The sequence below is a fragment of the Artibeus jamaicensis genome, unplaced genomic scaffold (genome assembly GCF_021234435.1).
Source record: "Artibeus jamaicensis isolate MK-2021 breed Jamaican fruit bat unplaced genomic scaffold, CSHL_Jam_final contig_781, whole genome shotgun sequence".
NCBI classification, from domain to species: Eukaryota; Metazoa; Chordata; class Mammalia; order Chiroptera; family Phyllostomidae; genus Artibeus; species Artibeus jamaicensis.
Window position 1 is genome coordinate 3,948,413 of NW_026521968.1, and position 12,590 is coordinate 3,961,002.

Sequence of the window (12,590 nt, forward strand, 5' to 3'; positions counted from 1 at the left end):
GTAAAACGTAATCACCTAAAGCAAACCTGTGCATAATGAATGAGGACCTTCCTTGATGTAGTCCTCCCAGAAAAACAATAAAAGCCTATCCAGGCAGGGGTTGGGGTGCTCTCTCTCACTCAGAGAATGGCCATGCCATCCCTTTTTCTCCACAGGACTTCTGTAATCCATGTGAATTTGTTTGTTGCATCCACAATTCCACAGACACTACTGGTGGGAGTCCACATCAGAGGATGGCCAATAAACACTTGAGAAGAAGCTCCAAGGTAACAAATAATAAGGGAAAGGATAATAATAATATTTCACTTCACACCAATTGGCAAAAATTAATGTTAGATAAATGAAATATTAGGGAGGTTAGGAAGAACAGGTGGTATTGGTCAGAGAGTAAATTTGTACAACTACTCTGGATAGCAACTTGGCACTTCATAGTCAAGTTGAAATGCACAAACCAGACAATTTAGTAATCTAAGTTTTGGGCACTTATTGTAAAGGAACTCTTGTACACGCATACCAGAAGTTTCTTCTTTGAAACATTTTCAAAAATTGCATGGGTGATTGATTTATTACTTTGTATATATTCAAATAATTTTGTTAAGAAATATAGAAAAACATAAATAAATGTGGGTGGTGAGAACGTGAAAACTGTGAGGGAGAGTCAGGAATTGAAAGACAAGATAGAACACAACACATTTCTGAATTAGAATCCAGGGGTTGGTCTCCTAGCTCAGGAGGAAGAGTTGGCCTCAGAAAGGAGGAATGGTAATGTGGGAGGAGAGGTGAAAACTGAAGAAATGGACACAGACTGGGAGGTACAAAGATACTTCATGGCTGATCCTAAATGGCATAAGTGCTCTAGAGCAGATGAACTTGAGGGAGGTGTGAGTGCTAGCACTGCGGTCTGAGAAACCTGGCTGTGCTGGGAAGGTGAATGGGGTTTGCTATGAATTATTCTGTGAGCATTAGAAAAGCCCTTTCACGTTTCCAGCACAAGGCTTCAGGTGGACCTAGAACCACATACAAGCTTCTCTTTACAGTTCTCATGTTCACATATTTCCTCCTTCCTCCACAACCAATACAGAAATGTTAGCCTCACAGAGATATTAGGGACAGCAGAAGCCTCTGGGGCCATGCTACCTATGCTGCTTCCTTTTTTAAAAAATATATTTTATTGATTATGCCATTACAGTTGTTCTATTCCCCCCTTCATTCCCCTCCACCCTGCACACCCCTCCCCCACCATTCCCCCCTTTAGTTTATGACCATGTGTTTCAAGTTCTTTAGATTCTATATCTCCCCTACTATTCTTGCCCTCCCCCTATCTATTTTCTACCTACCGTCTATGCTATTTATTCTCTGTACCTTCTCCCCCCTTCTCCTCCTCCCACTCCCCTGCTGCTAACCCTCCATGTGATGTTCATTTCTATGGTTCTGCTCCTGATCTAGCTATCCTCTTAGTTTGCTTTTGTTTTAGGTGTGGTCGTTAATAACTGTGAGTTTGCTGTCCTTTCACTGTTCATCTTTTTTATCTTCTTTTTCTTAGGTAAGTCCCCTTAACATTTCATATAATAAGGGCTTGGTGATGATGAACTCCTTGAATTTGATCTTATCTGAGAAGCACTTTATCTGTCCTTCCATTCTAAATGAAAGCTTTGCTGGATAGATCAATCTTGGATGTAGGTCTTTGGATTCCAGCCCCTTCTTGCCTGTAAGGTCTCTTTTGAGAAATCAGCTGACAATCTGATGGGAATTCCTTTGTAGGTGACTGTCCCCTTATCTCTTGCTGATTCTAGGATTCTCTCCTTCATTTTAATGTCGGCTAATGTAATTAGGATGTGCCTTGGTGTGTTCCTTCTTGGGTCCAACTTCTTTGGGACTCTCTGAGCTTCCTGGATTTCCTGGAAGTCTATTTCCTTTGCCAGATTAGGGAAATTCTCTTTTATTATTTATTCAAATAAGTTTTCCACTCATGGCTGTTCCTCTACCCCTTCTGGCACCCCTATAATTCGGATGTTGGAACATTTAAAGATGTCCTGGAGGTTCCTAAGCCTCTCCTCATTTTTTTGAATTCTTGTTTCTACATCTTTTTCTGTTTGGTCATTTTTTTTCCTCTTTCTGGTCCACTCCCTTGCTTTGAGTCCCAGTTTCCTTTCCATTACTATTGGTTTCCTGTGCATTTCCATTCATTTCAATTAATTTAGCCTTCATATGTTCCTCTAATTTGTGACTAAAATCAACCAGTTCTGTGAGCATCCTGATCACCAGTGTTTTGAACTGTGCATCTGAAAGTTTGGCTATTTCTTGGTCACTTAGATTTTTTGGCTCTGGGGCTCTGAGTTGTTCTTGAGCCAAGTTTTTATTTGTTTGTGCCTATCAGATATGAGGAGCGGAGCCTCAGTTGTTCACCAGGGCGGGGCCACCCAGGTCACTGGTTTGTGATGCTGTATGTGGGGGCGGGTCAGAGAGGGACAATGGCGGTCCCCTCTGACGCTTCCTGTCACTGGGGCCTGCACGGTCGGTCTCACCGCTCCCTCCTTCACTGGTTTATCTGCGTGCATATGTGTGACTATCGTCAGCCTTCAGTGAGTCCACCGCCTTGTGTCCTCAGTGGGTCTGCCCACTTTTCCACACCTGGGATCTACCTACAGCAGCCCGCGCACCTGGGTTGCATGCTCGGGTTGGTCCGGTGGATCTTTCCTGCCCAACCCCGCTCAGCTGCTGGCTCTGCCCCTCTTACCAGTTTGGCTGAAGGGTTCGTTGTTGTCAGACTTCTGTGAAGTTCAATTTTCTGTGTTTTTGGCTGTATTTTTGTTGCTAAAACTTTGTTGTTTTTAAATTTGGTTGTGGGAGGAGGCACAGTGCTTCCACCTACGCCTCCATCTTGGCGGAAGTCCTCCATGCTGCTTCCTTATATGAGGACTTGAGGGAGGTCCTCTAAGTTGGGTGGTTTGGCAAATGATCAGTATCCAAGTGATTAGGAATGATGATTCTATTCATCACTGAGGCTGCTGCACGCCCTTGAACTCTATGTGGAAGGAACTCATGCTTACTTTCCAACATCTGGCCTACATACTTTGACAACACCAGTGTAGCCAGGCATTTACTATGAGCTTTATACTAACTAAACTTAATCACTTAAAATTAAGGTCTAAATTTAAAAAAAAAGATTATCACGGAAATAATCATTTACTTTTTTTCCTTGGGTGAACTTGATTTAATTTCCACTCATTAAAATATTTCATAGCATGAATAGAAAACAACCTGTGCTATAACTTGTCAAAATAAATATTAATAGAATAACCCTTGTCACACTCATTTGCTAAACAGAGGTCAGAGAGAACTGCTAAGGAAAGGAAATAATATTTAGCATGTGTTGGGATTCAGAAAGTTCCAGGCAACATTTTTGTTTTCAAAGATTTTATTTATTTATATTTAGACAGAGAGGAAGGGAGGGAGAAAGAGAGGGAGAGAAACGTTAATGTATGGTTGCCTCTTACATGCCCCTACTAGGGACCTGGCCTGCAACCCAGGCATGTGCCCTGATGGGAATTGAACCAGTGACCCTTTGGTTCACAGGCTGGTGCTCAATCCACTGAGCCACACCAGCTAGGGCAAGGAACCTTAAAAAGAGAAACCCTGCTACAGAACTGGCATGAGACAGCCTCATCCAGCTTAAGGAGCTGGTCTATACCAGTATTCTTTTTTCCTTCACCTCTCTTATAACTTGCATTTCCTTATCTGTTAATATCTCTGAGCCCTCCAGTGAGAAATTGGACCCCCTTTGGTCTTATCATCTGTAATAATATGTCTGCATTCTGCACCTTCCTCTTATTTAAAATATGTAGGTTTTATGTCTTTCTGGTGTTTTATGAATCAGATCATGGATGTTGAGGAAGCAAAACTACAGTCTACAGGACAATCTGGCCTTGCTCTTTTTGTATAACCTGCAAGCTAAGCATGGTTTTTGCCATTTTTAATGGTTGGGAAAAAATACTATTCAATGGCATGTGAAAATTACAGAGTTTAAATTTTATTGTCCATAAATAATTTAATTGGCCACAGCCACCTTCATTCATTTAAGGATTATCTGGCTAGTTTCTCGCTACAGAGTTAAGTAATTATGGCACAAATTGTTTGGTCTGCAAAGCTGAGAGTATTTACATTCCACTCCTTTACAGGAAAAGTTTGCTTAACCTGGTCTATGTGAAGCCCTCAGTGCTGAGATGTTGAAGCCTCCGGGCCATTTAGAAATTTTTTCTGCATTCTTACAATGGTGGTGTTTGGTACAGGATCCCAAGAACCCTTATGAAGACTGCCAGATGGAATATCTGGAGATAAACACCTCTGGATTGGGAGCCAAGTTTGTATTTTCAGATTTGTTCCCCAATGTCTCCTGATAATATTCCTGTCACTTATTCTGTGATGTAGGCAGTCATGCTGGAAGCGAGAATCTGAAGAGGATTTTGTGGTGACACAGGCAGAGACTATTTAAATATTGGAAATGACTTCCAGCAAGGATGGAGGTGTAGGCAGACACAATGTGCCTCTTCGCACAACCAGAAGGACAGCAACGATTTAAAAACAAAAAACAACCAGGACTGACAGAAAGTCGAACTGTATGGAAGTTGACAACCAAGGAGTTAAAGACACACTCATCCAGACCAGTAGGAGGGGCGGAGACAGGCAGCCAGGGTGGAGAGGACTCCAGGCAGCTGGCGGACTCAATGAGGCCGTGGATTGTGGAGCAGTGCGCGCAAGGCTGCAGCTGGCTGGCAAGACAGCAGTGGGCAGAACCAGAGAGGAGGTGGATTGCAGACAGGGCAGTGCCACATCCCTGTGCAGACAAACTGGGAGAAACAGCTGGGGAGTGGGATGGACTATGCAACCCAGGGCCCCAGCGTGGGGAAATAAAACCTCAAACCACTGATTGCAAACACCTGTGGGGGTTGAGGCAGCAGGAGAGGCTCCAGCTTAACAGGAGAGATTGTTGGAGAGACCCGCAGGGTCCTAGAACATACACAGGCCAACCCACCTGGGAATCAGCACCAGAAGAGCCTGATTTGTTCGTGGGAATGGGGGAAGTGACTGAAATCCGGTGGATAGCAGAGCAAGCACCATTGTTCCCTCTTGGACCCCTTCACCACACAACACAGTGACATGAGTTACCCCACCCTGGTGAACATCTAAGGCTCTGCCCCTCACTGTATAACAAGGCATGTCAAGACAAAATAAATGGCCCAAACAAAAGAACAGATCAAAGCTCCAGAAAAAATACAGCTAAGTGACAAACAGACGGCTAACTTATCAGATGCACAGTTCAAAACACTGGTAATCAGGATGTTCACAGAATTGGTTGAATTTGGTCACAAATTAGATTAAAAAATGAAGGCTACACTAAATGAAATGAAGGAAAATGCACAGGGAAACAATAGTGATGGGAAGGAAACTGGGACTCAAATAAATGGAGTGGCCCAGAAGGAAGAAAGAAACATCCAACCAGAAAAGAATGAAGAAACAAGATTTCAAAAAAATGAGGAGAGGCTTAAGAACCTCCAGGACATCTTTAAACATTCCAACATCCAAATTATAGGGGTATCAGAAGGAGAAGAGAAAGAGCATCAAGAGGAAAAGTTATTTGAACAAATAATGAAGGAGAACTTCCCCAATCTGGCAAAGGAAATAGACTTTCAGGAAGTCCAGGAAGCTCAGAGAGTCCCAAAGAAGGTGGACCCAAAGAGGAATACACCAAGGCACATCATAATTATATTAGCCAAGATTAAAATGAAGAGAATCCTAGAAGCAGCAAGAGAAAAGGAGATAGTTACCTACAAAGAAGTTCCCATCAGACTGTCAGCTGATTTCTCAAAAGAGACCTTACAGGCAAGAAGGGGCTGGAAAGAAGTATTCCAAGTCATGAAAGGCAAGGACCTCCATCCAAGATTGCTCTATCCAGCATAGCTTTCATTTAGAATGGAAGGACAGATAAAGTGCTTCTCAGATAAGGTCAAGTTAAAGGAGTTCATCAACACCAAGCCCTTATTATATGCAATGTTAAAGGAACTTATTTAAGAAAAATAAAATAAAAAACATGAACAGTAAAATCACAGCAAACTCACAATTATTAACAAACACACCTAAAAAAAACTAAGCAAACAATAGAACAGGAACAGAAAAATAGAAATGGAGATCACATGGAGGATTAGCAACAGTGAAGTGGGAGTAAAAGAGAGGGGGAAAAGGTACAGAGAATAGCATAGCATAGATGGTAGGCAGAAAATAGCGAGAGGGTAAGAGTAGTGTGGGAAATGTAGAAGCTAAAGAACTTAAGACACATGGACATGAACTAAAGGGGGTGAATGTGGGTGGGAGGGGGTGTGCAGGGCAGAGAGGAGTGAAGGGGGAAAATGGGACCACTGTAATAGCATAATTAATAAAATATATTTAAAAAAATAAATAAATATTGGAAATGTTTCCTCCTGAGACCTGAAGTTGGGAAGCCCTATTTCTGCTTCCAAATGCTTGCAGACTCCATGTGGTAAGTCAGAGTAATCATCATATTCTCGGTGTTAGTCTGGGGCTTTCAGAGGCTACAACTACTTTGGGGGAGCAGATCCTGAGAGTGTAAAATGGTTCAGTTAATTGGAGCTTGGCGATAAAAAAGGCAAAGGTACAGACAAGTCAGGTTATCTATGAATCAGGTTCACACTGGCTTAAAGGTTTTGACTCCCTCTAGGCCTAACATTTTTCAGAGACATTTCCCTGATCTCAAGGGAGAAAAAGCAAGGGAGTATAGTGACTTAGTACCCCTTTCTACAAATGACTGGAAACCTTCTCAAAGCACAGGTCCAATAGCAATACCTAATAGTAAGACAGCACATCATTCTCATGCTCTGTGCACCCTGGTTCAACAAACACCTCCTGAGCACTAATTACGGGCCAGGAGATGCACTGACTGCTGACAGCATAAATGATGAAAACAACATGGTCTCTACAGAGGGTTTTAATTATATCAGTCTTGTTTAATTTCCTGAACTCGATGGTAGTTATTTAATCTTCATATTTTATATCTCTGGATTATTTAATAACAAAAATTTAACCAACAGCAGACAATATGGTCTCTGTATGTTATAAATTTATGATGCTGTTTTCATACAATGGTGGTGTGTGCAACCCCTGAGTGCTATAGAAACATGGAGGGAGGTTTCCCAGTTTTTGGGGGGACAGTGGATCAGTGACGATTCCCTACAGAGATAACACCCAAGATCTATCTTGTAATATGGGAAGAAGTTGATCCAGACAAAGAAGGAGGAGGCCCTGCGAGTAAGGAAGGATGTCAGGGAACAGCCAGTATAACACCCCAAGAAGTGAGAAGCTATTACATCAAAATAGGGGAGGTCAGGCTAGTGAGGGCAGAAGAAAGAGGTCAAAGGCAGTTGTTTTTCTGTACAAAAGAATTTTATCCTGCATTTAGAGCAACTAATGAACAAATTATAGTTTAGATAGACACTTGTGGAAGTAGTGAGGAGAATAAATTGGAGGAAATAGATGTTAGGGAGATGAATTAAGAAGTACCAGCATTTGTTGAAGCAAAAGATGAAGTAATCAGTGGTAGCCATGATAGAAAAGATATGGACTCAGAAATGGCAAAGGGGTAAAACTGGTGGCATTTTATTTGCTCTCAGATGTAGGTGGTGATGGAGAGGTTAGCAATGTAGTAGAATGCACAGAGACATAGTCTCAGATAACTTGGATGAGAATTTAGTATCACATGAAGAAAAGAAAAGGCTGGTCATTCAAGCATCTTTTTTGCATTACCCCTTCAGTATTTTCTGTTTGGCAGCTGGAAACCCAAGAAAGTGCTGGTGTAAATTTTCACTGTCTGTGGTGTGAGGATGACTCTAGTGAACAGATCCAGTGAGACTACAGTCATGTATCCGAGGTCTGCTGCATGCTTGACAGCTTCTCTTTTGCCCCATGCTTTGTATTTTTTCCTTTTAGGGACATTGGGTCAGGTCAGAATTTAGCTTATGTAAAGCATAGATGGCCCATCAGGAAATCCAGTTTCTAGGTACACATGGGAGAAGAACAATCCAATCTGCCCACATCTGTTACAAGTACTTCCATAGTCCACATTTTCATGGGATGTGTGCGGACTACTAACCTGTCAATCTTGGATCTAATCTTAAGCACCTTCAAGATGAGGTGATCTTTTCATGTTCTATATACCAAAAGGAGATTTGGCCCAAATATTAAAAACAGTTTAGTTCAGAGATAAAGAGACATATGACTTTATAAGAGAAGAGACACAACTGGATATGAACTAATCCAATAGACTGCAAAGAGGCTGATGATACTTATTTATCCTGACTGGACCATGGGAGCTTAGTAAACAGTTTTGAATATATGAATAGATAGAAAGTGGTCTAATTGGGCCAGGGAAAAGAAACCTTAATTTTGGAGTGAACAATTATGCATTTTGAAAAGCAAAAGGAAAGTCCCAACATAAAATCCCAAACTGAAATGAAATATGAAATCTGGCAGAATTAGCAGAGGAAAAGATACCACACCTAGAGCAGACTTAATCTTCTTAGCTGGGACTGTAGTACAGTGGGCTTCCAGAAATGCTGAAAAGCTGGAGGTGTAGGTGCTGCCCCAGAAAGCCAGGAAATAATTCTATTTCCCCCCTCTAGATTAGAAAGGAGCCTTTCTGGTGCTGAGTTTGATTCAAGAAACAAGAGACAACAAATTTTGTAAGAATTTTTTAAATGCCTGGGTTTGATGGCTAGAGTACACTCTGCAGGGATTATTATATAGGATAATAAGGACAGAGCAAGAATTAAATGTTTCAGATTCAGCAAGGGTGAACATTTCATCCTTAGTCTCAGCAGAAGCTGCATGGACCCCATTAAGGACTCTGGTAAGCCAAGGGAAGTGATCAAAGATATGCTTCATTTGCTCAGATCTGGTTGGTCACCCTGCTTCATACTCAACTATGTATCCTTTCCTAATTAAACTAGAAGTTTAATGACTTTGTAGGATTTCTTCCTGTCTATCTGTAACTCACCTGAGATGCAACCGACATGATGGGTTCTGAAATGTTTGGTTGGTGTCAGAAGTGGGATTAATCAGATGAATTACCATCAGTATTTGATTCTGGAGATGGTGCTAGGAAGTCAACAGATGAAACAGTGATCTGAAGAAGTATGGGAGGAAGCCAGTGAGCCTACAATGTGAGATCATTGGGTCACTGAGGAAAATGTTCTTGGAGGAGAGTTGAATCAGTGGAGTTCACTCCCTGTAGCTTTATCTTCAGCATAACAGGACTTGTAGATAACTAGAGAGGGATGAGTTAATGGCAAGGTAGCCCAATGTGTAGTTTCCTAGTCTCTGCTGTGTTATACAAGAATAAAATGATTGCATAAGACCATGACACCAACAAACTAATGGGATGGGGAGGTTCTGAAGAATATCTATAGCTCTGCTTGGATTGGCAGTCAGTTAATCTTTAGACAGAAATTATTCATCTGACAGGGAAAATTAGAACAAAGATATGGTCTATACTCCCCTTGTCAAAGTAGTTCAGAAGAAAGAGAGATTAGAAAAGTGTTACTTTTCATTTTATCTCCATTTTCATGTGTTTATAAGTTTTGTTTTTCTATGTGGAAGCCTTAAAAAAATATGAGCTTGAAACTCCATGACTTTGAAGCAGTCTGAACTCATTGTTTTCACTGGGTGGGGTTTCAGAAATTCATTTGATCTGGAAAAAAAGTTTTTTCCTACATACAAAATTAAAAATATTTAAGTGAGGAGTTAAATTTAATTTGGTAAAAGTATAACATCTTCTGTGTCTCAGATGTTATTTTAGGACAAGGTGACCTGGCTGGGTTGAAGCCAATTGAGATGTGGAGTGAGGCTGGCAACATGCCTGGCATCTCCAAAGCTGTAAGTCTTTGGAAGCACAACTCTACCCTTTTGGATTATTTTAGAAATTAGACTTTAGGGCAAAGCTTGAGGGAAGGAGGATAATTGGAGCCTTCTCTCATTATTTAATGAAATAATAAAAGGTGAGGCACTGTTGTAGGTGATATATGGGTGTAGAGGTAGTGGTATGTTAAAAAAGATAGTATTTAGTAAAGGAAAAATGGATTGGACTGGAGGAGAAAAGTTGTAACAGTTAGTGGGCAAACTCCTGGATCTAAACTGACTTAATCAGGGCAGGTTGGAAAAGGTACCAGAGTGTGGGATCGGTGTGACATTCACAGCCAGCATACCACAGAGCTGTGGTCTGTATCAGAACAAGCCACACAGTGCTCACAGAGCCTGCTACTGAGTGATGTGGGCCAGGGACCCCTTGCTCTTCATGGATGTAATAGTGAAGTGGCCTGAGGTACAAGGGCATAAGCTCTGAAGCAGACAACAGTTCTGAAGCAGTCAGGTTCCCAGGGACTGCATGGCAGGAGCTGTCCTGAACACATGACAGAAGACAGACTTAGGAAAGTATATTGTGATCATGGTCCTTGGGCTTTATAAACTAAAGAGTATTCCATTAAAGAGATGCGGTAACAGAGAGAAATATTCTTAATCCAGAAGAAGAGGTGGTTTTGCAGATGTTGACTCTGGATTAAGAGCCAGAAAAGCTCTATTCTTCTTTTAATTAATATAAATTAAAAAATAAAAAGTTAGTGTCACTAAAAATATATACATACCTTGCATTTCTGAAAATGCATAATTTATGTATTATATTGTCTTCTTTGTATATATGTATATATTTAAGACTTTATTTGTTTTTAGACAGAGGGGAATGAAGGGAGAAAGAGAGGGAGAGAAACATCAATGTGTGGTTGCCTCTTGCACTTCCTATAATGGGGACCTGTTCCACAGCCCAGGCATGTGCCCTGATTAAGAATCAAACCAACTACCCTTTGGTTCACAGGCTAGCACTCAATCCACTGAGCCATACCAGCCAGGTCTGGGTATATATATTTTTATATATTGAATGAATTTTCTTCTATATATTTTTCTAGAATGATAGTCATAAGTCCTGAATTCCTAAATAAATAAGGATAAATAAGAACAGCAAAGAGTCAAGATCTGAACTTTGGCTGAAGTCCTAGCTTTCATTGATTGTGTCATAGAACAGTTGCCATCCCCTGTCGAGTTCATTGAAAAACAAGAAAAACCATGAAGAGATACTGTTCTTGCTTGCACTTTGCTTCCAAAAGGCCCAAATCCTTGACTGATTAAACTGACAACCAAATCGTACTTTATTGTCTAAGTGTTTTATGTGCATGTTCTCTGTGTGAGTATCTTCCCACTTATGTCTAACCTACTTGAATTCTAGTTTCTCTCTGTCTTGGATTTGGGGAGCAAATAGCAGGCCTTTAACCTGCTCATCTCCCGATGATCAGGTGCAGTCCCACTAAGATATCTCCAAATTATTGTCTGTTTTGCAGTAAAAGGTAAATGAAAGAGCCATAACAGCTGGTCCAGCACCAACCCTAGACCAACCTTGATGAAGCCGTTCTCCACTGTATCAGTTTTTCCCCTCATATCTATAACCCAGCTCTTCTGACCTTGGACCAAATGACTCCAACTCCAGGGGGAAATGTATTAGACATGCAAATGCAAAGAATCTCTTACCAGATGCCAAGAGATCATTGATGAGCACAAGGAACTTCTCATGAGCCACTTGGGCATCAGTCATGAGAAACACCATATTGAGATTCTTTACCCCGGCTTTCAGGCACAGGCTGGCCAGGTCCATCTGCAAAAACAATCACTATCAGGAAGATCTGAGAAGGATTTCTTGCAGGAGATCCCTGTTTACTCTTTAGGAATGGGGTAACTTCTTTGTCTTCTTTCATGGGAAATAAAGCAAAATGGCAATAAGAGATGAGCTTTATGTTGTACTGACAGTCTGGAAAATATGCTCATCCCCAGGCCTTGATCCCAATCGTGAAGGGCAAGTAAAATTAAGCAGTGGTGATCTTTAGTTTTGTGGCTTTTTAAAAAAACAATGTAAATTTTATTTTTATTTAGAGAGAGAAGAAGGGAAGGAGAGAAATATCAGTGTATGGTTGCCTCTTATGTGCCCCCAAGTGGGGACTTGGCCTGCAACCCAGGCATATGCCATGACAGAATTGAACCAGCAAAACCTTGGTTCACAGCCCACACTCAATCCACTGAGCTACACCATCCAGGGCTAGTTTTGTGGCTTTTGTATTATCTTCTAGAGTGCCTGCTTTGTACAGAGGTAAGAGCTTTCCAAAGAACAGAGAAGACTTATCATGCAAGTAAGTAAACTGTCCCGGAAGCAAGGGATTACTCTTGGTCTTGAGAGAAGAGTCATGTACCTGGGGAACTTGCCTGGGGATGAATATATTGTATTCTAGCAACATTTTGTTTTCTTATGACTAGCTTCAGCCAAGGACTTGTGTTAGAAAAAAACGTATCGGGACACACACACACATACTCACCTGGTAGCAAATTACATCCATTCAAAACTGCAGGTAGATAGAGTGTGGGGCTAGGATGCTGAGCCCTGAAGTTTTCCAGCTTAGTCAGTCTCAGTTCCTTTGCTGATCTCTCTC

The 12,590-nt window shown here is 41.3% G+C and overlaps 1 protein-coding gene across 2 annotated transcripts in view; it reads right to left on the reverse strand.

Annotated features, from left to right (window-relative positions):
• The window catches only part of DNAH9 (dynein axonemal heavy chain 9), a 368,257-nt gene that overhangs the window by 129,297 nt on the left and 226,370 nt on the right, over positions 1–12,590 (reverse strand). For both annotated transcript variants that reach the window (XM_053672723.1, XM_053672722.1), the window contains exon 45: positions 11,641–11,764. In XM_053672723.1, the coding sequence (XP_053528698.1) occupies positions 11,641–11,764 (124 nt within the window). The remainder of the gene's footprint in view (positions 1–11,640; positions 11,765–12,590) is intronic.